We start from the raw sequence: 23,428 nt of genomic DNA on the forward strand, positions 1-23,428 counted from the left end.
CAAAACTAGAGCCTAAATAAATCTAGAAGTTTTCTTCCCCTGTCAGTTCTTTTGTCACGGTAATGCAACATTAGCCAACTGTCTTTGTCGGGTTTCTATTTCTGATAAGAGACACCATGACCAAGGCAATTCTTATAAAGACAACATTTCATTGAGGAGGCTCACTTACAGTTTCAGAGGTTCAGTTCATTAGCATCATGGCAGGGAGTATGGTGGCATGGGGGCAGACAGCATGCTGGAGTAGCTGAGAGTCCCACATCTTGAAGGCAATAGGAAGTCAATTAAGGCAGTGGGCATATTCTGAGCAAAGGAAACCTCAAAGCCCACAGTGACACACTTCCTCCAACAAAGCCACACCCACTCCAACAAAGCCACACCTCCTAATTGTGTCACTCCCTATGAGGCCAATTACATTCAAATTGCCACACCATCAAACCCCAGATTTCTTAAGTAAGCCCTAAATAATGATGTGTCTTTACAACATCCTAAAGAGGAGAAGAAACAGAGAAAAAGTTCATGGGATGGTAGATGCCGTGACTGGAGTAATGTCACCACAAACTAAGGACAGCTGTAGTCACCAGAATATGGAAAAGGTAAGGAAGGGGTCTCCACTGAACCTCCAAGGGAATCTGCTACTAGATTGGAAATGCTTGCTAGTCAAGAGAAAGGAATCTCTGGCCTGTGTAGAAATCTAACCTTCCAGTTGGGCTGGTTCAATCACTTTGGCTGAGAAGTCCCCTACAAGATGTTAGCATGATGAGTATGATAATTAGTCCTTTAAATAGATGCTCCTGTTTTCCTTCCCAGAATCCCCACCTCTAGTGTAGAACTATTTGGACCTCAGCTATGAAGAGCTGCAAGTCTGCCTGCTTTTAGCTATTTAGAACTGTGTGGCTTTGCATTTTCTTCTATCTCTTTTCTTAGTGTTATTTCCCAAGCAGTATGGACTTTCTCCCTGACATTATGAGCTTCCTTACTCTTTCTCTAAATCCTCCCTCTCCATCAGGTGCTTTTATCATCTACCATGTCTGGCTTCCAGGTCATCTTAGCATGCCTTTTCCCTTTCTCTCATCTGTTCTCCTTCAGTAGTTCCTGAGATTTTCTTTTTAACTAATCAGATTGTCCTTGAGCCTCCATTTAAGTCCATTATTAAGTTATGTTATTGATGTGACTAAGAAGTTTATGAGGGTCCCTAACTTTCCTCGTGTCACTGCCAAGGCTTCACTTTCACTTTAGACTTCCAAGATTTGTCATGGCAGCCCCAGTAATAAGATCTCTGTCGCTCTCTAGGATTGTTTGAAGACATTGTTCTCCATCAGTTCATTGAATAATAGGAGACCTGTTCTACGCTAGAGACCAATAGAATTGCTTCAGGCTCCTTGAGTAATTTGTACTGATTGAATTCTTTCCAGTGGCAGATACCAAAATCCCTTAAGCTCTGACACAAATTGACATAAAATTAGATGATTCTTCAAGAATACTGTCTTATCTGGATAGTCATAAATTCCTCTAAGATGCTTCTAATTAAGTTTTTTATTTAATGATCATTGTGGATTTATACGCAATTCTTGGAAGCAAAGGAAAGATCTCATAAGCCTTTTATCTGGTTTTCTAAAAAACCAGGAGCTTCAGGTCCAGATGCCCAAGCAGGAAGACTAGCAGACATGTGAATAGGTCACATCAGCAGCAGGGGACTGCGTAGAGCTGAAGCCACCAGAACCCACTGTCCTGAGTTGCTGTCCAGTTGGTCCTGGATGTACTTACTGAGTATCAGCCATAACAATGTTAGTAACATTTTACAAAACTGGCACAATTCTATAGCTAGGATATTAGCATGGACACAATCCTCTGATCTCAGGTTTTCCAGTAGCCATTTCTCTATGTGATTTTGTTCCATGTAATTTGATAACATGTTGATTCCCGAATCCATCGCCATAGTGAAAAGACAGAATTACTTTATTATCACAGAGGAACCTCTCAAATCCTTTTATAACCACAATCATCTCCTTTCCAACTCTTATTTGGGGGGATAACAAATTGACAAATGGTAAGGAAATTACACTGGAAAAAAAAAGCCCATCTCAAGGTTCCATTTGGGCAACAACCAGAGTGACAAATTTGCAGCAATATATAACAAGCTTCTAGTTGCCAGGGAGTGCATCTTCTCTTGAAAATGAGACATACTAGAACATTTCAGGGTTCATACACAGCTCAAAATTGTCTTGTATTGTGCCAATGAGTTCAATAGACACAGAGGTGGGGGTGTTACTGTTTGCCTGACTCTATTTTTATGCTGGAAATAGCCAACTATTGTTTCAGAATTTGTCAGTGATAGCAGGTGAGCAGCTCTAAAATGACATTACATCATACCTTCTTGGTGAAAATGAGAGGCTCCATTCATGTTGTTAAAGGGCCATTCCCTTCTAAGGACTATGAGAGGCTTGGTACAGGAGCTGAGAATTTGGCAGCATGAGCTGCTTGGATGCTAAGTTACAGACACAGACAGTTAATGTGTGGCCTCTGGTGTCCTGGGAGAGGGATGTCCTGGGAGAGGGGTGTCCTGGGAGAGGGGTATCCTGGGAGAGGGTGTCCTGGGAGAGGGTGTCCTGGGAGAGGGGTGTCCTGGGAGAGGGGTGTCCTGGGAGAGGGATGTCCTGGGAGAGGGGTGTCCTGGGAGAGGGGTGTCCTGGGAGAGGGTCAGTGGATGAGCAAGTATGTGAGCACCAGTGGGTGTGTCCTGGTGATGGAGGTGTGTCACGTCTGAGGTAAGGGAGTGAGGAGAGTCTTAGAAGCCTGATGCTGTGACTGAGGGCAGACGGGGTGAAGGGTGGGGCAGAATGTACTGACAATAACAAACCTGCTAGAATGACTCTTTGGAGTCCAGAGGACACAGAAGGTAAGATCATGCAAACAAGTGTGACGGCTGCTCCAACCCATAAGCCTGCAAATCAGGGAAGAGTCCCTCTATTCAGCGTCTTCTGGCAATATGGACACATAAGCTGAGTCTCACCTCAAATACTAAAAGCTATATTAAAACAGTGAGAGAGTTGTTATTGATCCAATTTACAGGTACAACACTGCCTTGGACAGACTAAGCAATTTGCTTCAAATCACTTGGTAGCTGATAATGAATGGAACCAGGATCTAAATTTCTGTTTCTAACTCCAAATGCAAGTCTGTCACCTCAAGTCTGTTAGCATTACCACACGATGGGGTAGGACAGTGGCCTGGAGGAACAGAGGAGAAGAGCAAATTGGGAGGTTGATTTGGCTTTGACATCTACAGAACCTGAAAGTTAAATGCTTTCCCTCTGCTGTCCCCGCCCTCCCCCCTTGGCTTTGACTTCATGAAAAGAAATGGAAAATGTGACTGTTGAACGGAATGCTACAAAATACAAAATACCAGATGCTGTATGTGAGCAGACCTTCTCTGGGTAAATAAATTACACTTTCAAATACAAACTAAGCCTCAAAGAGACCACAGCAGTTCTACAGAAAATATTTCAAAAGTATATAGAGAAGAAAATACCATATTCTACCAGGATACAGGCAGACTAGTTCAGATGTGGGACCTGTTTGGTCTCCATGTAAGCAAACCTTTACCACACAATTCCCACCACAACAAGCCACACTGACATGGCTGCCCTGTCATGACAGAACGGAATCCTTTTGAAATTGTGGGCCAATATGAATCAATCTTCCCCTCCATAAATTGTTTTTCTGTCAGGCGTTTTGGTCACAGTGACACAAATAAATAACTAATAAGCCCTGGATTACGTGAGTTGAAACCACAGCTTGGAAGGTGCAAGTTGGAAGAAACATGGAGGAACACGAAAGCGAACTCTCTTCCTGTGGGGGTGGACGCAATGAAGACACTGTGATAGATAATAACCTAGAACTTGTAAAGCAATTTCAAAAGCAACTAGGGAAGAAGGATGGTAAAGCGACTTCTGTTTAGGTCATACATATGCACCAAGGTAAGATACGCTGCTCATGAAATAATGCCAGTGTTTGAAAGTCAATGCAGATACCCAGGGAGAGGTGATAATTCCTTGGGACAGGTGATACTTGAACTAATGCAGAAACTAATTTAAGAGTACAAAACACCCAGTAGGAAATGTACGGGAGGAGCTCACCGATGTATCAGCAAGGAGCTCACCGATGTATCAGCAAGTTCTGCTTTGTTTCATTTTATCTATTTTGTTACTTGTGTATTTCTTAGCCCTATTGTGAACACAGGGGGTGCTGGCCCAGACCTTGTTGCTGATCTGCCTGCAATGTCCAGGTAATTTACTAGAGAACAATGTTAATGGGAATCTAACAATTGGGTGGTATTTTGTTACTCATGTTCCTACTGTCTCGCCTTTCAAAGCAAACAGTGCATTGCAATTTGATGTAACTAGAGAAGTTAACGTTTAATAAAAACAGCACAGTCAGCCTGAGTCCCTTTGTGCTTGAAGAGTTCCCACACTAAGTCTTCAGAAATGAAGTCACAGACCTAAGCAATTAAGTCTCAGAATACAACTTTATTCAGTATTTGTTCAGTTGTGTTTTCTGTAAAGCTTTTCTAGCCAAAAAAAAAAAAAAAAAGTTTTACTGAATGTGGACAGAGTGTTTTCAGCTGACTTGAGGCTTATCTAATTGTATTTACTTAGAGTTACATGAATGTCAAAAGTATGATCACATTTTTCCATTTGCTCCACAGCAGTACAAATACTTAAGGCATTTGCTTTAAAAGTCTGACAAATATAAATTAAAATATTTTACATGTATTTGATTTTTTTGTGTTTGTATTTTGCATGTATGTATGTACACTACATGCAAGCTTGGTACCCTCAGAGGCTAAAGGAGAGGGGGTCCAAGCCACTGGACCCGGAGTTATGGATGATTGTGAACTACCACGTGGGTGCTAGGAACTGAACCCAGGTCCTCTGCAACAGCAGCAAGTATTCTGACTGCTAAGACATCTCTCCAACCCCTGACAAATGTAAAATTTTAAAATACCTTATAGACCATGAGCATATTATACATATAAAAGTGCCTGTGTATATGTGTATGTATGTATATGTATATGTGCACATATGTCCACCTGTATATCTGCATGCACACATATGTGGATCTGTGTTTCTCCATTTGTGTAATTTGAACCTTGATTTTTGCATCTCTTTTCAGCATTACAGACTTCACATTTCCATATCAATGTTTTAGAAAGCATTATAAAATTATGGCATTAAGTTAGAAAATTTTCTAGAAGGTAATATGAGACAGAAGAACTTGATAATTTTGAGGGATCCATTAGTAATCTTAATAATTGTAATATACACCTACATTTAATTTCAAGGGTAGGGAATTTATTTTCTAGTCACTACTGGAATACATTTTCAAGATGTAGATCACCCTTATACACTCTGTCACCTAATTTTTACTTTTAACTTAGACAAAATGCTTATTTTTTCATATACTGAAAGATGTTCCTGAAGCAAAACGGAAACAATGTCATTTAAACAACCAAGCTTTTAGAGTATTTTGAATTTTCTTTTATGTTAATAGAAAAAGGTAATAGACTGAAAACTTAAGTATGCATTTTATGCAAAGGTAAATGATTATATTGTATTTTATATATATGCCATAGCAAATTAAACCATTTAGTTTGTGAACTTACCAAAATACAGTGCCGTGAAAAGGGTCAACTTCTTTATAAATATTCTGTATAATTGGTTTTGTTTTGTTTTGTTTTTGTTTTTGGATTTTCGAGACAGGGTTTCTCTGTGTAGCCCCAGCTGGTCTGGAACTCGCTCTGTAAACCAGGCTGGCCTCAAACTCACAGAGATCTGCTTGCCTCTCCCTCCCAAGTGCTGAGACTAAAGGTGTGCACCACCACTACTCAGCTTAATTATTATGTTCTTATGAGCAAGGACAAAGCTAGAGTGCACCTTGTTATAGAAATTCTGAATCATAGTTTTAAACTACACCTGAGGTTTTTTAAAAATTTTATCCAGTATGGATATAAAGCTTGCCATTTTTACTCTGTATTTCTCATTAATCTGTCATGCCTCCTCTCTTTCTTTCAAAGCACAATGAGTTTCTGGTCATCTCTCAGTTTGCGTTTGTAATTCAATGTAAACATATTTTTATGTTTTAAAGTAATCCTACTGCTGTTACCTACCAGCTCTCTCCTCAATAAGCCTGACTCTCTACAGGTACATTACTGACTACTATCTTAAAAACTGTCAGAGCTTAACAAAACAAACGTGTGTTATGTCATCTAGCTCGGTCTACTGGCACCGTCTAGAGTCATTTACCTCAGAGCACAGCTAGGATTTTGTTAGCTTTCTCTCATTGGACATAATTCCAGAGATTATCAGCTTAAAAGAAGAGTGATTTCTTTTAGTTCAGCATTTCGGATGTTGGTAGAATTGTTGCTTTCGGGCCTGTGGACCTTATGGTAGGACCTCATGACATGACCTCATGGCAGGACCTCACAGCGGAGTTGACTAGTAGTATTACTTTAAAATATAAAAATATGTTTATATTGAGTTATAAACTCAAACACCACACATGAAATTACTCATTTCACATTGTCAGCAAAGCAAACAAGAGAAAGGAAATCGCTGGGTTCCCAATGTCCCAATCAAGAATCTACCCCTAGCAATCTAATTTCCTCACTGAGACCTTACTTCTTCCAGGCCCCAACATCTTCCAGCTGTACCACAGGCTGCCAACCAAGACTTTAACACATGGTTCTAGGGACACCAACCCAAATCATTGTAGGTTGGAAGCACAAAACAACACACCCACACCACTGCCTCAGTGTGGGTGAGTAGTATGGCTTGGAGATATGTATCCTCCCCTCCTGTGTGGTATTCCATCATCATTTAGTGCCCTGGTCTGAGTTACTTTATATGGTGACTGGAATCCTTGTTGGTCATGTTTATATGTAATCTATTCTTCTACATACAGAATGATTTCAAATGGACTATTCAGTTACCTAAAATCCGGAGACTTTTAAAAATAATTTTTATGTTTATAACTTTTATGATGGAATCTTTATAATTAGAGGTTGTAGTTTTACTTCAAACCCTCGCACCCCCTGAGTAGAAGATGAATCCTCTCCTCTTCCTTTTTTTTTTTTTTTTTTGAGACAGAATCTATGTAGTCTGACTGTCCTGGAGCTCACTATGTAAACTAGACTGGCCTCCAACTCACAAAGATCTACCTCTCTCTACCTCTGCCACTTTAAAGGTATGTGCCACCATGTCTGACCCAGGAATATTCTTCTTAAGCAATTGAATGCAGGGAGCTTTCAAGTTACTTGCATGGGTTGCAGCTTGGTGATGCGAGGTCCTGGTAGTTGAACTCTGGGCATAGTTTCCTTCTACCCTTTCTTTTCCTCCTCTCTATTTACAGGATTAAATGAATGAGCAGGTGTAAAGATCTTTAGACATGTGCTGGCACATATTAAGTATACACTCAATATTAGCTTTAGCTTTAGAACATAAGTGATCATCACCTCTGATTATAACACACAGAAAGACCAGGTTGGGTAATTCCTCCAGGAGCTATAAAGTACCCTGCATTCTCCTTAACTGGTGATCATTAAACCAGAGCACTTCCCCTGCCTCCCTAGACCTGACAAATAAAACACAGGAAGTTAGGCTGACTTTTCCACTAATAGGCTAAGCCACAACCATTCTGAAGGAACAATTTATTGACTTAAAAAAAGAAAACCTCACAATCTGAACTAAGTAAGAAAGTACATAGTCTACATTAAAATATAAGACATATACACAGACACACAGATTCTCATGAAATGTATGCAGCACATGTTTTGGGAATGGTTTGGCTCTATTTTATTCAGTGAATCAAAACAAAACAATGTTGATTATGACAGTATTATTAATTTTGTTGTTGACCAGAAGGATTCTTGGCTACATCTTATTGTGTGTTGGGAACAGGAGATCAAACAGACTTTAGCAATGAATATTGCTTCAGGAGTGGTGTTGTAAGGAAGTGACAAGTATAGTTTCCTTACTAGTCTGTTAAGATATGGAGGAAAAAGCTCATTCCCAAACAGGAAATTCCTACTCAAGAGGCTTTATAAATTCTTTCATTGGGTTACAGGAACTAGAGGGATGACACGTATACATTGCCATAGCTTTTCAATACAGTAGAAGCTAAATGCTTTCTTGTTTGTGCCTGGGTGGAATCAAATGGGAGTCATTACAACTCACTTTTTGAGCAAGTGATTTAGAAGTAATTTTTAAAGCTTGGTTTATTGATTCATTAAAGTAGCATATAGATTTCTACTTTGACTAAGCATGAGAACATATGCAATAAGAAAGTGATGGTTTGGATGAGAATGCCACCTCTCCTTCGTGGGCTCATATATTTGAATGCTTAGGCACTAGTTAGTGGAACTGTTTGGGAAGGATTAGGAGGTGTGACCTTGTGGGCTTTGAGGTTTCAAAAGCCCTTGCCAGGCCCAGCAATGTCCCTTGTTCTCTGCCTGTTGTCTGTGGATCAGGATGTGAAGCTGTCTGCTGTTGCCCCAGCTCAATGATGGTGTCTGCTTCCCATTGTGATGGTCATGGACTAACCCTCTGAAAGTGTAAGTAAGCCCGTAATTAAATGCTTTCTCTTTACAGGAGCTGCCTACCATGGTCATGCCGCCTCTTCATAGCCATAGAAGTAAGAGAAAGACCCAGAAAAGTGTTGGGTATTTAGAAGGTGTTCAGCTTTCCTGTTTCCTTCCCTTTCCTGGGTCATAAGCATCAGAACTCATAACTATTTTTTAGGTTGTGTGCTTTATGTTTTTGGAGGAAAGCTGCAATATGATAACATAATTGCTATAGTCAAACCCTACATAAATTTTCCTATCATAAAATTTCCCCAAGAAATAATAATTAATAGTTATAATTATTCATATATGGATTTGAACATGAAATAACATTGTATTTCCAGGTTATGTATCCTAAAACGTGTGTTAATTTCCCAGTTACCCACATAAACTTGAAAAAGATAAAGTTCCTAACAAATGAGGAAAAACATTTGTCATATTGCTAGTAATCTGAAAAAAGAAATGGCATGCAAAATGCAAGCAATAGTCCTTTTCTTGGATAGATCATTCAGGGCTGCATAATTCGTTGATGCCCCTGCCTGTAAGATTCTTATGATCAGTTACCTAGTTTCTGGGAGTCAAATGAAGCTTCCCTATGGTCCCAGTCTGATGCAAAGCTAGGAGGGGGCTGATCATTTCAAACTGCCTCCTGAAAGGTTGGGATTCTGCGTGTGTGACTTAAGGGCGGAGGCGCTGACACAGTTCCCCTCCTCCCGGGGTGCCACTCAACCCGTGGCTGCGGACGTGGCAAGTTCAGATTGAGCAATTCAGGGCTGGAGTCGCAGAGGCGACCCAGGAGCGTGGCGGCGGCGGCCCTTCCTCCTCCCCACTCCCCCCGTGTAGTCTCGGTCCTCCACCGCCAGAGGGCGTGCGCGGCTGCGCGGCGGCGGGGCCCATTGGCCGCGGCGGGAAGCGTGGGAGGCGGCCTGGGGAGAGCTGGCTTCCTCCTCGGTGCGGGCGAGCGCGCAGCGAAGCGGGAGGAGCCCGAGGAAGCCGGGGTGCGAGCGGGCGGCGGCGGAGGAGGAGGAGGCGGAGGCGGAGGCTCCCGTCGGTCTCCGACAGGACTGACGGCGGCGCGGCCGCTGGCGGGTGAGGCTCGGGCGGGCGGGCAGGCAGGCGGCGGCGGGCTTGGGCGCGGCTGGGCGCGTGGAGGCAGGAGCGGAGCAGCATGCTGGCTGTCTCGCATCCCGACGCGGATCGCGGCTGCAGCGGGGCCCGGCCGTGCGAGCATCGCGGCCCGCTCAGCGGCGTCCGCACCTGGCGCGGGGTCGCGGCGATCCCCGGGTTCGAACTGCGCCTGGAAGCCGGGGTTTGCGCCTGGAAGCCGGGGTTTGTCCCTGGAGGTCGGAATCCCGCAGGTTGAGCGCTACGGGAGGACGGCATGGGATGGGACTTGCAGGCTGGACTTGAACTCCGTTCAGTGCTGGGCCGTCTTGACTCACTCGTAAAGTTTACAGTCTCTGCCAAACTGGAGCCACGGTCTCCTTTTCCAAGCTAGCCCATTGGTGGTCTACGTCTCTGATGAGCGCTGTTTTATTTTATTTCTTTATTTCTTTTTTTCTTTTCTTTCTTTTTTTTCTTTTTCTTTTTCTTTTTTCTTTTTTTTTTTGCAGTGTTCATAGCTGTAGTATGCCTGATGGTCAATGCCCTTATACCTAAATAGCGAGAGACAGTTGGACGCCTTGAGGTTGATGTGTTCAGTTGTAACTTGGTGGAAGTCCTCAGCCTCAACTTACATAATTACTTCCTATAACGCAGAACCATCTGATACAACTTTTACCGTGTTTTCTTTTTAGGCAGAAATACATGAATACAAAGTCACTAATTTGTATCTTTACTCTCTTAGGTACAGTTACCCAGTATTTTCACTCGCATATTTGTTATTCACAGCTCACACGGGCTCTGTTACTACTTCTAAGATTCAACTGAATAAAATGTGAATTTCGTGAAACAGTAAAATTGGATGATAATGGTAGATGCCCGGGCCTTTGAGATCCTGGCAGGACCAGGATAATCTGTTGCAGTTTTCAAGACTTTGGAAACATTGTTACTCATACTTCACATTAGGAAGTACATAGAGGTCTCTATTTAATGCAGAAAATAAAGTTAGTAACTTTCCCATTGTCACTAAACAGGAAAGTGGCAGAATGGGTAAGTTAACTTTACCTGCCCTGCTGTCCTTCAGTGTTTCTGGAGGTTGCTAGTGATTTCTCTGACAGTTTACTAGGTTTTTGTTTTTAGCTTTATGCAAGTGATTAGGGTTGTTTCCCAGATTCTTTTTTTTTAAACTTTTTTATTTATTTAAATTAGAAACAAGCTTGCTTCACATTTCAATCCCAGCTCCCTCTCCCTCTGTTTCCCAGATTCTTACAATGTGTTTTCTGCATATTAAAAGCGACTTTTTTTTTGTAGGAAGAAATCATATAAAAGGACAAGATAAAATTCCTCCAGTCAGTGATTTTCTGTGTCTCCACGGTTGTGGAGATGGCAAGCCACAAAATGATGGAATTATGTCGACTAGAGTGACAGGCACAAATTCTCAGTGTCACATTCTCTGTTTTGGTGTCACATTCTCTGTTTCAGTGTCATCGCCACCACCCCCCCCTTGGTAGGCAGTTGAGCATCTTGTGTGCTACTTAGATTGTTGCATGTGCATCCTTACCTGTGAGTTCCTGATGCCTTTCATCACATCTCCACTAGGCTTGTTAGGGTAATACTGTGGCATCAGCTGTGCTAACTAATGGCACCCTGCATTACCTGCAATTAGTGGTCTCTGAGTTTTGAAGGGCATTGGACAATAAAAAATAGCTTGTAAAATTGTTTTAGCCGATAATTTTTTTTCCCTTTGTGGCTTCTTTCTGTGCTGGGCCAATGGCTGCCGACCAGCCTTCCTGTTTGGGCAGATGGAACCACTCTGAGCACTTCTCAGAGGTGGTTTGGCTGCTGGTGTGTGTGAACCTTGGTGTGCTTCAGTTTTACATTTAACCTGAAGTGTAAATGAAGTGTCTGCAGGGGAATCCTGAGACCTGAGATGAAGATGTTGTGTTTGTCAAGGGTGATGTAGTTACAGGAAATGACTCCCCCACCACAGGGGGTGTAAATTTATGCCTCCTTTCTTCCTTGTTTTCCTTCTTAAAAACAAAACAAAACCCCTGCAGTGTGTAAAGTGAAATGCCCATACCCTATTTTGTTCCTCCTATAATTAAAATGTATTTTTAAAAAAGTTTTGTCATTCTTTTTAAGAGAAGTTTACTTTTATCTTTCTTTGTGTCTTTTCATATGTAGGGGGTAGGGGGAATACCCATGCTCTGGTTCATGTTTGGAGATAAAAGGAACAACTTGTAGGACCTGGTTTTCTTTATGAGACTTGAACTCAGGCTGTCAGGCTGTCAGCAAGCACGCTTACCCACTGAACCATTTTTTCCCTTGCTAATATTTGTCTGTCTGTCTATCCATCTTTCCTGTAATGGTATAGGGTAGGATTAAGGTATTTACAACAGCTGTAGAATTCTAAAGTCAGAAACAAAACTGAATGCTAATTTTTAGGATGCTGCACTGTTTTTATTCAGAAAGCTTATCACCGTTTTAGTTTTTCAAGTGGCTGTTAGATTTTTAAACAACAATCTGCTTTGCAGAGGAAAAGGAAGCCTGTAGACAATTTAAGCTTGGGCAATCTATTTTAGCCATTGCAAACAGGAGTTCTTTTATCTTTTCTTCCAGGTTTACTGCCTGCTTTTCCCCCTTCCACTCAGCAGACCTGACCCAGGGACAACCAGCCCCCATTTCCATTCCTTGTTCAGAAAGCGAAAATTGCTGTCTTATAAATTGTACTCTGGGTTATTTTGTCTTAGATCTGCCTTGGTTTTCATTTCTATTTTTTCCCTTAAGTTTTTCACTGGGTGGGTCGGTGGGCTATAACCCTGATGCTCTCAGCTCTAAGCCCAAGAGAGAATCACTCCAAGAACTTGTTAAACATGCAGGACTTTAAAGCCTACTCCGAGGATTCTGACTCTGCAGGTCAGCAAGAGCACGGAAGTTTACTTGTTCTAAGGCACACTGGTGCTTCTGACCTCCCTGGTGTGGGAACACTTTTGTGAGGCCTGAAAAGAACTGATAGGTAGAATGTGTCACTGAGTCTTTGACACCTTCCATTTTCCTAAGAAAAGTGGGCTTGGAAGCCTCTCTGTTTAGACTCTTAATGGGAAAGGCTGTGTGTTATAATAATAAAGGTTTTGGGGTGTCTAGGGCGTCAGGCCTTCTCTTGTGATGGTAAAGGGTTATTGTGAAGGTTAAGATTAAAAAGTTACATTGGAGGATGGGAAGATCACTTAGTCTGCAAAGTCCTTGCTAGGGGACCCCTGGGACTCCCAGGTTGGTCAGTCTAGCCTAATGAGTATCCAGTTTCAACGAGAGACTACATAAAGAATAACTTAAGAAGACACCTAACAGTGATGCCTGGTTTCACACTCATGCACACACATAAATACCATACACGTAGAATAATTCTATTAATATTTCTTCAGATGTTCAACCATGTGAAATATTTGTAAGAGTTTATGAAAGGTATCCTTACTTGACATCTGTTTCTTTCCTTTTTTTCTTTGGTAGGGGGGAGTTTTTGAAACAGGGTTTCTCTGTCTTAGCTGTCTAGAACTCGCTTTGCAGACCAGGCTGGTCTTGAACTCACAGAGCTCCGCCTGCCTGTGCCTCTCTGGTGCTGGGATCAAAGGTGTTCACCACCACTAACTGCCTCACTTGACATCTGCTTGTAGTGAAGATTGTGCTGGTGTCTGAAATGTAACCTCAGGTATCTTGAGGTGTCTGACACTCTAGCCCAACTGTCATTTCCGTTCATTTATGCATTCGTGGCTCACTAGAAGGTCTTGTAGTACACTGAAATTCTTACTTCATGTAGCATTTTCAGTAGATATAGCAGGATCATTTGACCTGTAGCTTTTTAACTCATCTGTTTTAGTCAGTAGCCCTCATTTCTTCCCACTGATTGACTATATAGCCTGCACATGCCACGTGTCCTCCTGAGTGGGATGGTTTTTACATTCGGTGGTAATAAGGTTAACCAGTCTGTGTCAGAAGAGACCTGAACTCTGGCTGTCAGCTCAGGAAATGAAAAGCTCCGATGACATATGGGACCCTGATGGAATATGTGTGTGTTAGCATCCATCTTTCTGTACTACTGAGAAGTCAATGAGTGGAGAATAGTCCTGCCTACATGTGAGCTCCCCTCATTGGCAAGAAAGTTGCTTAGCTATGTGATTAGGTGAAGGGAAGAATTAAGGCTCTTCATAATCCTGTGAGTGTTTTGCTGAAAAAACACCGTTAAATGCTTGTGGATCACCTGGCATGTTTCAGTAATCAGCTAGCCCTCAATGTCTTGGGTGGGGGGACAGAAAGAACTCTAGGTCTCTGACTTCTGTAGTCTCCAGAGTTCCCACAGTAGAGCTGTTTGGTGTTGCTACACAGCTCTCAGAATGTCTATCAGGCTTGACCACCTGCTGTTCAGTAAGTCTTTGGGGCAAAGTTGACCTAGGCTAGCTAGCACCTCCCCTAACCTGTTTTCAAGGAGAGACACTGGATATTAGAGTGTGTTTGCCCATGTAGGAGACTGAAGCTGCAGCAGCTCACATAACAGGTTTCTGAAGTGCTCTTCCCAGCCAGGAAGAGTGGTCGAGGAGTAAGGCTTAAGGTTTATATGGGCTGGGAAAGACAGTGAGGTCTCCCCAGTGCACTCGTGTTTTGCCTCATCGCCTATGTTGCCTTGGCTAACAGGCCTGGGGCAGTAAGAACACTCTGGACTCCGGTTCCCACTTACCCACATTTAGATGTTAAGCCTCCTTTAAACGAATTTCCATTTTGTGCCACTGAAGACAAACAAGAAAGGATGTTGATTCAGATAACTGAAAAGTCCAGAGATGGATGGTGGCATAGGCTAGTGATCTCAGTATTCTAGAGACTGGGGATTGCGTTAGGAAGAGCAAGGTGTTGAAATTCTGCCTCAGACAAACAAACAAGAGCAGCTGGGCACAGACCATCTGCATCCCATTCTTCCCAAGATTTTTCACTAGACCAGTATCCCAAAAGAATTCTTCCACTGACTCATTATGTAAAAGTGTTTGGTCTGTGGCTTTGTATTCTCCCATGTGGAGTACCCCTTTGCAGAAGTGGAATTTTTTTTCTATGTTGTTGTGCTTAAGGTTTTTTTTTTCCTTCCTCTACTCAGAATACAAGATTAGTTTATTTCCTTGTAAGAGTTTTTCATTGTTAGGTAACCATTAATTTTTTTTCCTTTTAATACCTATCATGTTCCTTTTGTGGGGTTTTGTTTTGTGTTTTGGGATAGAGTCCCATGTAGCCCATTCTGTCCTTGTACTCCCTGTGTGAGCAAGTTGACTTTGAAATCTTTGTTCTCTTTCTCTCTGTTTTTCTGTCTCTCTGTCTGTCTGTCTGTCTGTCTGTCTGTCTCTCTCTCTCTCTCTCTCCCCATTCTCTTGCTCTCTCTCATGTTGTATAGATTACTTTTTAGAAACACGTGTCTTGTAGGATTCAGTACCAAAGTGCCCTGCCAATATTAAATCCTTTTTCAAGTTAATGTTTCTATTAAGCACTTAGTGTTGAAGTCTTTAAAATCACTTGATGTTAAGATCTGTCGATTACATTCACAATAATACAGTAGTAACAGCTCATGTTGCATACTGAGTTATTGTTTGTTCTTGTTTGTTTCATGGGCACCAACACCAGGCTTTCTGATGTACGACCGAGCTAAACCCCTGGCCTTGTTCTGCTGTTTTTGTTTTTGAACAACCTTTCAAGTAGCCCCACTGGCCCCCAATTCATTTTGTAGCAAGGGATGATCTTGAAATCTGATCTTCTCATCTGTCTCATTCACTGTTCTATTGCTCTGAAGAGACACCATGACCAAGGCAGCTCTTATGAAAGGAAGCAATCACTTGGGGGTTGCTTACAGTTTCAGAAGTTTAGTTCATGATCATCATGGTAGAGCATGACAGCACACATGACCCTGGAGCAGGAGCCAAGAGCTACATCTGATCCTCAGGCATGGGCTTTTCAGACCTCACACAGTGACACTTCCTCCAACCAGGCCTCCTAGTCCTTCTTAAACATTGCCACTTCCTGATGAGTAAACATTCAAATACAGGAGCCTGTGGGGGCCATTCTTCTTCAAGGAACCACAGCATCTCCACATGCTGAATGCTGTGGCTGCCTCACCGTATCTGGTATCTCGTTTCTCTGGTGCTTGGGGATCAGACATAGGGTTTCCTTCATTGTGGGCAGACACTGATGACTGTTCCTGAACCCCAGTCCTCATACTGGATTCTTTTAAAAGTTTTATTCCATTATTTGTTTCTTTGTTTCCAGGAGACAGGGTTTCTCTGTGTAGCCCTAGCTGTCCTGGAACTCACTCTGTAGACCAAGCTGGCCTAGAACTCAGAGATCTTGCTTCCTCTTGCTTCCCAAGCCCTGGGATGAAAGGCGTACGCCACCACGTTTGGCTCATACTGGATTTTTGAATGTTAGTATTCCTTTCCAATGAGCACAGTCTTCTTTCCTGCCTTTTTTTTTTTGTTTGTTTGCTCTGTTTCAAAAGTCTGTCTGGCCTGACAGATTTCATCTGGCATTCATTGGGTTCTGGGGATCCAGACTCCATACCTCATTCCTGACTGTGCAGCGAGTGGTTTATCTACTGAACTATCTCCTCAGCCCAGTGAATAAATTTAAGAGCTCAATTATAAAAGTTGGTCAAGCATCAGGCACAGAGGTACCCATTCTTTTTAAAAGCATGTCACCAAAATGATCCCACATCAGCACCCACATAAAGAAGACTGCTGTCATTTCCTTCCCGTGAGCATGATCGTATCAGGGGACAGACTTGAGTAACCACTCTGTCTGTGTCTTTCTGTCTTCAGCAATGGGCTTTGAAACAGGACCAAGTCCAGAGTCACTGCTGCCTCCTTGGCATGTGAGTCTGCAGCCCCAGCTACAGGAAGGGAAAGGTGTTTCCATTTGAAGGGATTTCTTCTGCTTCTCATGGAGGGTATGCTGATGAGATGTCTGATCCAGCACAGAACTTAGTCAGCAACACTTTCCACAGTGGGCCTGGCTCCTAAGACGATCCACAGAAGCCATCTATGTTCTCAAATAACCCAGCAAGAATGATCAGCTACTTAGGTACCGTTAGGAAAGTTTGTCAGTCTTCCGGAACTCACTCTGTAGACCAGGCTGGCCTTGAACTCAGAGAGCTGCCTGCCTCTGCCTCCCGAGTGCTGGGCTTAAGGTGTGCCGCCGCTGCTTGCCACTTTTGTGTGTCATTAGCAGAGCAGCTTATCCTAGGGTCTCTTCTAGATGTCACCCCTCCTCTCAGTGCCAGCCTAGTTTATTCTTGTACATTAAATAATGTTCAGAGGATGAAAAGTTAGGTTTTTACTTCCTCATCCTGACAGTGCTTTTATCAGCCCAAGTTTTCCTGGAAAAAAAAATGATGTATAGGTGATAGATATATCTGTACATATGTATAAATGTGTGTGGGGGGGAGAGAGAGGGGTTCTGTATAATAAGCTATATATTTCTGTAGTTATATGATTTATTATACATATGTTGCAGTTTACTGGAAGAAATGGACTGAGGCAGTTCAAGAGTCTGAGCGATCCTGGTTTTGCATCGGCGCATTGTTAGTGAGCCGATGGCTCCGTGTGCCTGTGCGCCATTCTCCCAGCCTAGAGACGGGCGGAGAGCAGAGTCTGCCTATTAGAAAAGCCAGTGTTTCTTCCTCTACTCAGATATCAGGATAAATGCAAAAAATGTGCCCTCGAAGTGTGATGGACGTTCTCCCAACCAGAAAACAAATGAGATTTGCATCGGATTCCAGGCAGGTGTTCTCTGAAGAGGTTGGAGACAGTGTCTAGTCTCATAGACTATTTTTGCCACTCTCAATTTCAAGTCCAGACTGCTTTTTTTTTTCCCACGCATGTCTGCTGGACCAGTTATAACCAGGGTCCCCACAGCCCACAGCCCCTTCGGAGGCTCAAGTAGTTTGAGTGGTTCATTTATAACGTTCACTGCATATAGGCTATTACAAGCAACACTGGTGAAGAGATGCAGAGGTTATGGTGTGGGAAGTGGGAGGTCAGAGTCCCCTGCCCTTTTTCGGTGAACCTCTCCCCAGGAACCTCAGCATTCTGCACTGTGGAACACTCTGGGCCCTGTCCCGTGGGGTTTTGTGAGAATTCATACATAGGCATGACAGGAGCACAGGCAGCTGTGTTGAAATGTGGTTGCACAAAAAGGAAATGAACTAGACCTGTACACTGAATGGGGAACCCACCCATTCGTCTTGGCTTCTTTCTGCAGCCCTCCTCGGGACTGAGGAGGGTCTTGAGACCTGTCAGACAAAGCTGCTCAGAAAGGTAAATTTGTAGCTAGCATCAACATAGACAAGAAGATTAGGTTTCTATCTCTTGGAAGGGGGAAGAGAAGTTGTTGTCTCGAATAACAGATAACTGGAAAGTTCTTACGTCCTTCCTGACTTGTGGGATGGAGTTTGGAGCCAGGAACTATGGATGGAAGCTCACTTGCTTGAGGAGATAGATAGCAGCACCTGTGTTGTCAGGGCTGAACTGGAGTCCCATTGAGGAAGGCACTTTGCTTCCCTCATTCTAGATTCAGATGCTAATCATGGCGGAAGGTCCTTCCAGGCACACCCTGAATGGTGCTTACTTTTGGGCAGCCTGTGGCCCTGTCAGGTTGGCACATGAAATTCACCATCACAAACAGGGTTCAAGTGTGGTCTGCGTCTATTGTTTTGTAGCTTGACATGTTTTTATGTAAGTCTCTTGAAAAGCCCCAGCTCCCCGAGGGCTGGAGAGACAGCTCAGGGGTTAAGAGTATTTGTTCTTACAGAGGAACTGGGTTCGCACCCACCCCTGCTACCACAGGCGGCTCATAGTCTACTGTAATTCCTGTTCTGGGGGATCAGACACCCTCTTCTGAACTCTGTGGACAATGCATTCACACAGTGCTCAGACCTATATGCAGAGCATCCATATGTATCATAGAAAAGTCAAATAGCAAAAGAGAAGCCCCAGCCCACTTAAATATTGGAAGCATCTGAATTTTGTTGGTTTGGTTAAAATTGCTATTTGGCCAGCACTGACTTGACTCTGGGTTAAAGTGAATGGTAGTTCTCTATTTTGTGAAATATAATTCACAGTATTTTCTTTTGGCTGGATTGATTTTATTTGTAGTATCATGCTACTGTATTTGTTTGTGTGCATACTTTCTTGCATCATTTTTGTCTTGAGGTGGTAGTAAGGTTTCCAACACTCAAACTGAAGTCAGTTTGACAAACTGTCAACTCTCTGGAGTGCCTAGTTTGCAGCAGAGGTCTGCAATTCCCAGAGCAATTTTCAAAAGCCAAATTGATTGGCGTGGTATTTGTCAACAAGTACATCAGTGTGTGGTGGGAGAGATGGAATGGGGTGGGGGTTGTTTTTGAGTATCTCTCTACTCTTCTCAGGACTATAGACAAGCCCCTCTCCCTCCCCTATAAGGCCACTGCAATACCTAGGGCCGTTAGAGACCTGGTAGAAAGATAGCTGGGAAAGACATCCCTTCCTGGTGATCGTTTTTATGGCCTGTCTTTGATATAGGGCAGTGTAGTAATTTAGGCTTTATTTCTCTGGGAGTGCCATTTGATCTGTGCTTTTATTACTGTTGGTCCTTATTTTAATGAATCCTACACAGGTCCTCCGTATTCACATAGCAGCCCAATTTTGAGTAACAAAGTTTTATTATTAAATCGGACAAAACTATGTGGTTGGGGTAAAGGAAATGTCTCATCCAGATAAGTGGGGTTGGCCTCTGGGAGTTCCTGCTTTGGGTTCTCTCTTCACTGTAGGCCAAGCACTGAGTACGCACTTAGGTCAGTGCTCCTTCTTCCAGGGGCCGGTGGGCCCTCCCTGCTTTGGCTTTCAGGTGACCTTGCCCCTCCCTTCATTTAGCGTCCTTATCTACCTAAAATGCTGTTTTTGTCTATCCTTATATTTTTGGAGCAATGGATTTCTTAACTATCCTGTCTTAAATATTTACATGTTTATTTATTCTAAGAATATTCTTAATTACTGACATTCTGGTTTTGGCACCTAGTTCTGGTTTCTGTTTCTACCTCTTCCTGAGTATGTAGATGAACATTCTGCGGGTTTCTTTTTTTTTTTTTTGCAGAGGTCTTTTTATTCCTTCAGTGTGTGTTCATTGCCTCTGGACCTGTCTCTCCTTGATTGCCTGAAGTCTGCATGAGCTGTTTCTTCCACTGCCTCTGATTGTTCTGAGTCTTCAAATGCTCTCCAAACAGCCAGGCTTAGTTTGGAATTAGCACATCATAAACACGCGCCATATTTTGCCCTTACATCTCTTCCAGTAATCCTGTTCTTCGGATTTACACTTTTGCATCATTAAAGATGCAAGAAGGTTAATTAAGGAAATTAATTAAAGATGTGTTAATGATTGTGACTCTTTGATGAGATTTTAATATAGACATTTTCCCAAATGCTAATTTCCGGAGATAGTTTAATGGAAAACAATTGTATTCACAAATGTAGTTGCTTATAGAGTGGCCTGTGATGAGTTCAGAAGCAGAGTGGCTGGGGAGAGCAAGCAGGCAGCCAGTGACTGTAATTATACAGGTGTGGTTTCCACCTGCAATGGAAGCTGAAATAGAACAGCAGGCATCTGGTACCCAGCTGCCTATCACATTTTCAAAGGCATTTTCCTAGGCCACACTCAGGTAGGAGTGAAATTATTCTGGCGTATGAAAGGAGAGGAAAGGCCATGTGTGTGTTATGAATGCAGAGTTCAGTTTCACTGCAAGTCAAAAGAGGATTTATACCTGTAGGAGTTCTCTTTTGAGAAGCCAAGCCCCACCCCTCCACCCATCATTTAGTGAAGTCTTGTAGATACTTCAGTATCTCTTCTTCTAGAATTCTGACTGGTGACTAAGGAGTTTAAATAGATAGCATTGACTTTGGCTATTATGTAGAAGGTGTTCACATAGATAACAAAGGAAGGAAAATACCAATAGTGAACAACTCAGTGTGGACTGAAGTTTTTGTTTTGGCCCCTCCCACACTCCCCAGATTAGATTTTGCAGAAGAAAGGGAGCCAGCAGAAGACATGAGGGGCTGGGAGTCATGCTGGGTCCCCATCTTCTCGATTTTTCCAATGAACAAGAAAACTGGATTTTCAGTGTCCTTTGGGGAAAGCCGTATGTGTGTGTTCGTGCTTGTGTGTGTGTGCTTGTATTCGGGGACCTGCGTGCCACAGTGTATGTGCAAGAGATCATTTATTCCTGATCAATAGGATCTATTACCTGAAACTTATTGAATTCTCTTCCTTTACACAGTTTTGACTGACCAGCTGTCTAGCTGAATGTGGGTGTGGCTTTGGTATAGAAATCTTATTTATAGTTCCATTTTGAGTTGTTTTGTAGGAAGGAAAAGCACACACACACACACACACACACACACACACACACGGATTTTTTTTCTAGCATTTGTTGCCAGTTGGTAAAATAATATTAAAGAATAGTTTCTTTGATGTATAACATTCTGGCAGTAATAATTGCTGGAGTACTTAAAATTATAATTCTTTTTTTTTTTGGTTTTTGGAGACAGGGTTTCTCTGTGGCTTTTGGAGACTTATTAAAATTATAATTCTAAGCCTCTAGATATTTTGCCTATGGGAATTGAAAAGCGCGTAAGGGATTTAGTATTAAATCCAGCATTTGCTGTGAGTGTGTATAGCAGTGATATCCGAGTCACGTCATGAAAAATGAAGTAGCATTCTGTGCTGGCAGGAACTGGCCTAGCTAACTACCATTTCTCAAATGGTTTTCTGTTACTTGGTGAAGGACTTACTGACGTGATGTGTTAACTAACCAGTGTTTGAAGCTGAATGTCGTGAGCTCCTAAGGGATGTGAATCACTGAGGGTAATAGCCAACCTTTGTAGGCAGGGGGCATGATGGGAGTAAAGGGCATAGCCAGTGACAGACACAAACAAGACAATTTCTTCTGACTTTTTTTTTAATGGCCCAGTGGAAGGAGTGACCAGAGATAAAGCGTTTTTTCATTAAACATTGCTATTCATAGAATACTTAGAAATGTCATGTTATTTGCCTAATTGGTTTCAGGCATGCATTCTAAAATAATCCATCTAAGGAAGAATATTCATTGTGTAATTCATGTTGTTTGCTTTTTCTTTTGATTTTAGGACCTTATTTGTGAGAAGTGCCATAGGCCGGAAAAGCAAAAATGAGAGTAGCAGGTAAGATATTTATTTAATCCAGTGAAACACTTTTTGATCTTATCATTTTACTTTATAACCTGTTTGCTCAATAACGACTAAAGGAGAGGGCTCATAATTCATTTATTCTTCTTCATTCTCCTCCTTCCAGCCCCCTTTTGAGGTGGGTCTTGCTTCCTGGCTTAAGCTGGTTCAAACTGTCTCCCTGCCTCAGAGATTATATGCAGGTGCCTCCATATAACTTTCTTCTGAAAGTTAAGTACCAGGCTGAAGTAAATTAAATCATGCTTAGCCTTTCTGTTTTATGTAGTCAACAAATCTCAACTTGTACATTTAGTAGGTATTACATAGGTTTTTGTAGTTGAACCCTTTACTGAAGTTATTCCAAATATTAATATTTATTTTTATGTGGTAAGCTTATTTGCCTAGTAACACATATAAAATACTCAAAGAATGATTTTGGAAATGCAAAAGAGACTGGCTTTTTCTTGCTAAATTCTAGCCATCAAGAGGAAAGGAATTCTAAAACAGAACTCTTCTCCTATGTGCAGCTAAGTGTAATTACATGAAGAATCTGCTAAAATGTGATTTTGCTGTGAATTATCAGTCTAGGTATAAATCCAGAAGATTGCCAGTAATCTGAAGTAGCGTGCTATATGCATTGGAAGTCCTTGCTAGATGTCCATAGTATTAATATAGCCATTGATAAGCATCTGGAAAGGGTATGAATGCCCAGTTGGCTTTTCTGCTATGCAGCCTCCAGCCCCAGCCTCCCCATCCCCAAAGGCAAGTTGCTCTGAGGAACTCTGCTAAATCTGTGACGGGGGAAAGAATACAGGTTGGTCCTCCAAAATCAAGATAATTAGTCTTAGTCTTGATTGTTGTTTTCTTATAAGCAAACCAAGTATTTTCAGTCTCTCAGAGATGCCAGAAGCCAAGGCAGGTGGACAAAAATCCCTCTTCCTAGTTTGCTTATAATTGTATAGAATCAAGCATATTTGATCAAACACCGTGATTACTAAAACCAAGTTAAGTGACAATTGCTACAAATGCTTTGTAGAAATTGAAAAATGGGACGCTTTGCTATGAAGTTACAAAGCGTCATTTCTAAGTAGTTGGACATTTGTGGAGGAAGACGTGTCCAGAAACCAAGAGCTTGCTTGTTTTAAAACATGTGGGACCCTTGTTTGCTTTGCTTCGCTTTTTCTTTCTGGATGGTCTTGGGTTCAGCAGAACCATTTATAATTGTGATCTCCTGAGGATTTTCAAACATGCGTGATGACCAGAGCAAGTTCTTGTTTTGCACATAATTCCAAATTCATTTTTAGTAAAATTAACTTCACATATAGCTTTTATGTTCGTCCTTTTCTTGGCATAGGTTGTGGGTCCCTGCCTTTAATAGACACATAAGGAAGATTAGTTATTAGTTCATGGTCTTGAGCGAATAAATGTCTTTTAAATTCTGGTCGCTTTGAAATGCT

The 23,428-nt window shown here is 42.2% G+C and overlaps 1 protein-coding gene across 3 annotated transcripts in view; it reads left to right on the forward strand.

Annotated features, from left to right (window-relative positions):
• The first annotated feature begins 536 nt into the window (after positions 1–536).
• Positions 537–23,428, forward strand: part of Fam3c (FAM3 metabolism regulating signaling molecule C) — a 55,814-nt gene continuing 32,922 nt past the window's right edge. Inside the window, exons 1-2 of one of the 3 annotated variants that reach the window (XM_040728508.1) lie at positions 537–593; positions 21,915–21,968. In XM_040728508.1, coding sequence (XP_040584442.1) covers positions 21,956–21,968 — 13 coding nt within the window. In that variant the 5' untranslated portion in view covers positions 537–593; positions 21,915–21,955. Of the gene's footprint in view, positions 594–9,558; positions 9,706–21,914; positions 21,969–23,428 lie in introns of those variants that run through there. The other 2 variants (XM_021231813.2, XM_005078048.4) reach the window with 2 other exon arrangements.

This window comes from Mesocricetus auratus, unplaced genomic scaffold, assembly GCF_017639785.1.
Source record: "Mesocricetus auratus isolate SY011 unplaced genomic scaffold, BCM_Maur_2.0 Super-Scaffold_100019, whole genome shotgun sequence".
Taxonomy (NCBI): domain Eukaryota; kingdom Metazoa; phylum Chordata; class Mammalia; order Rodentia; family Cricetidae; genus Mesocricetus; species Mesocricetus auratus.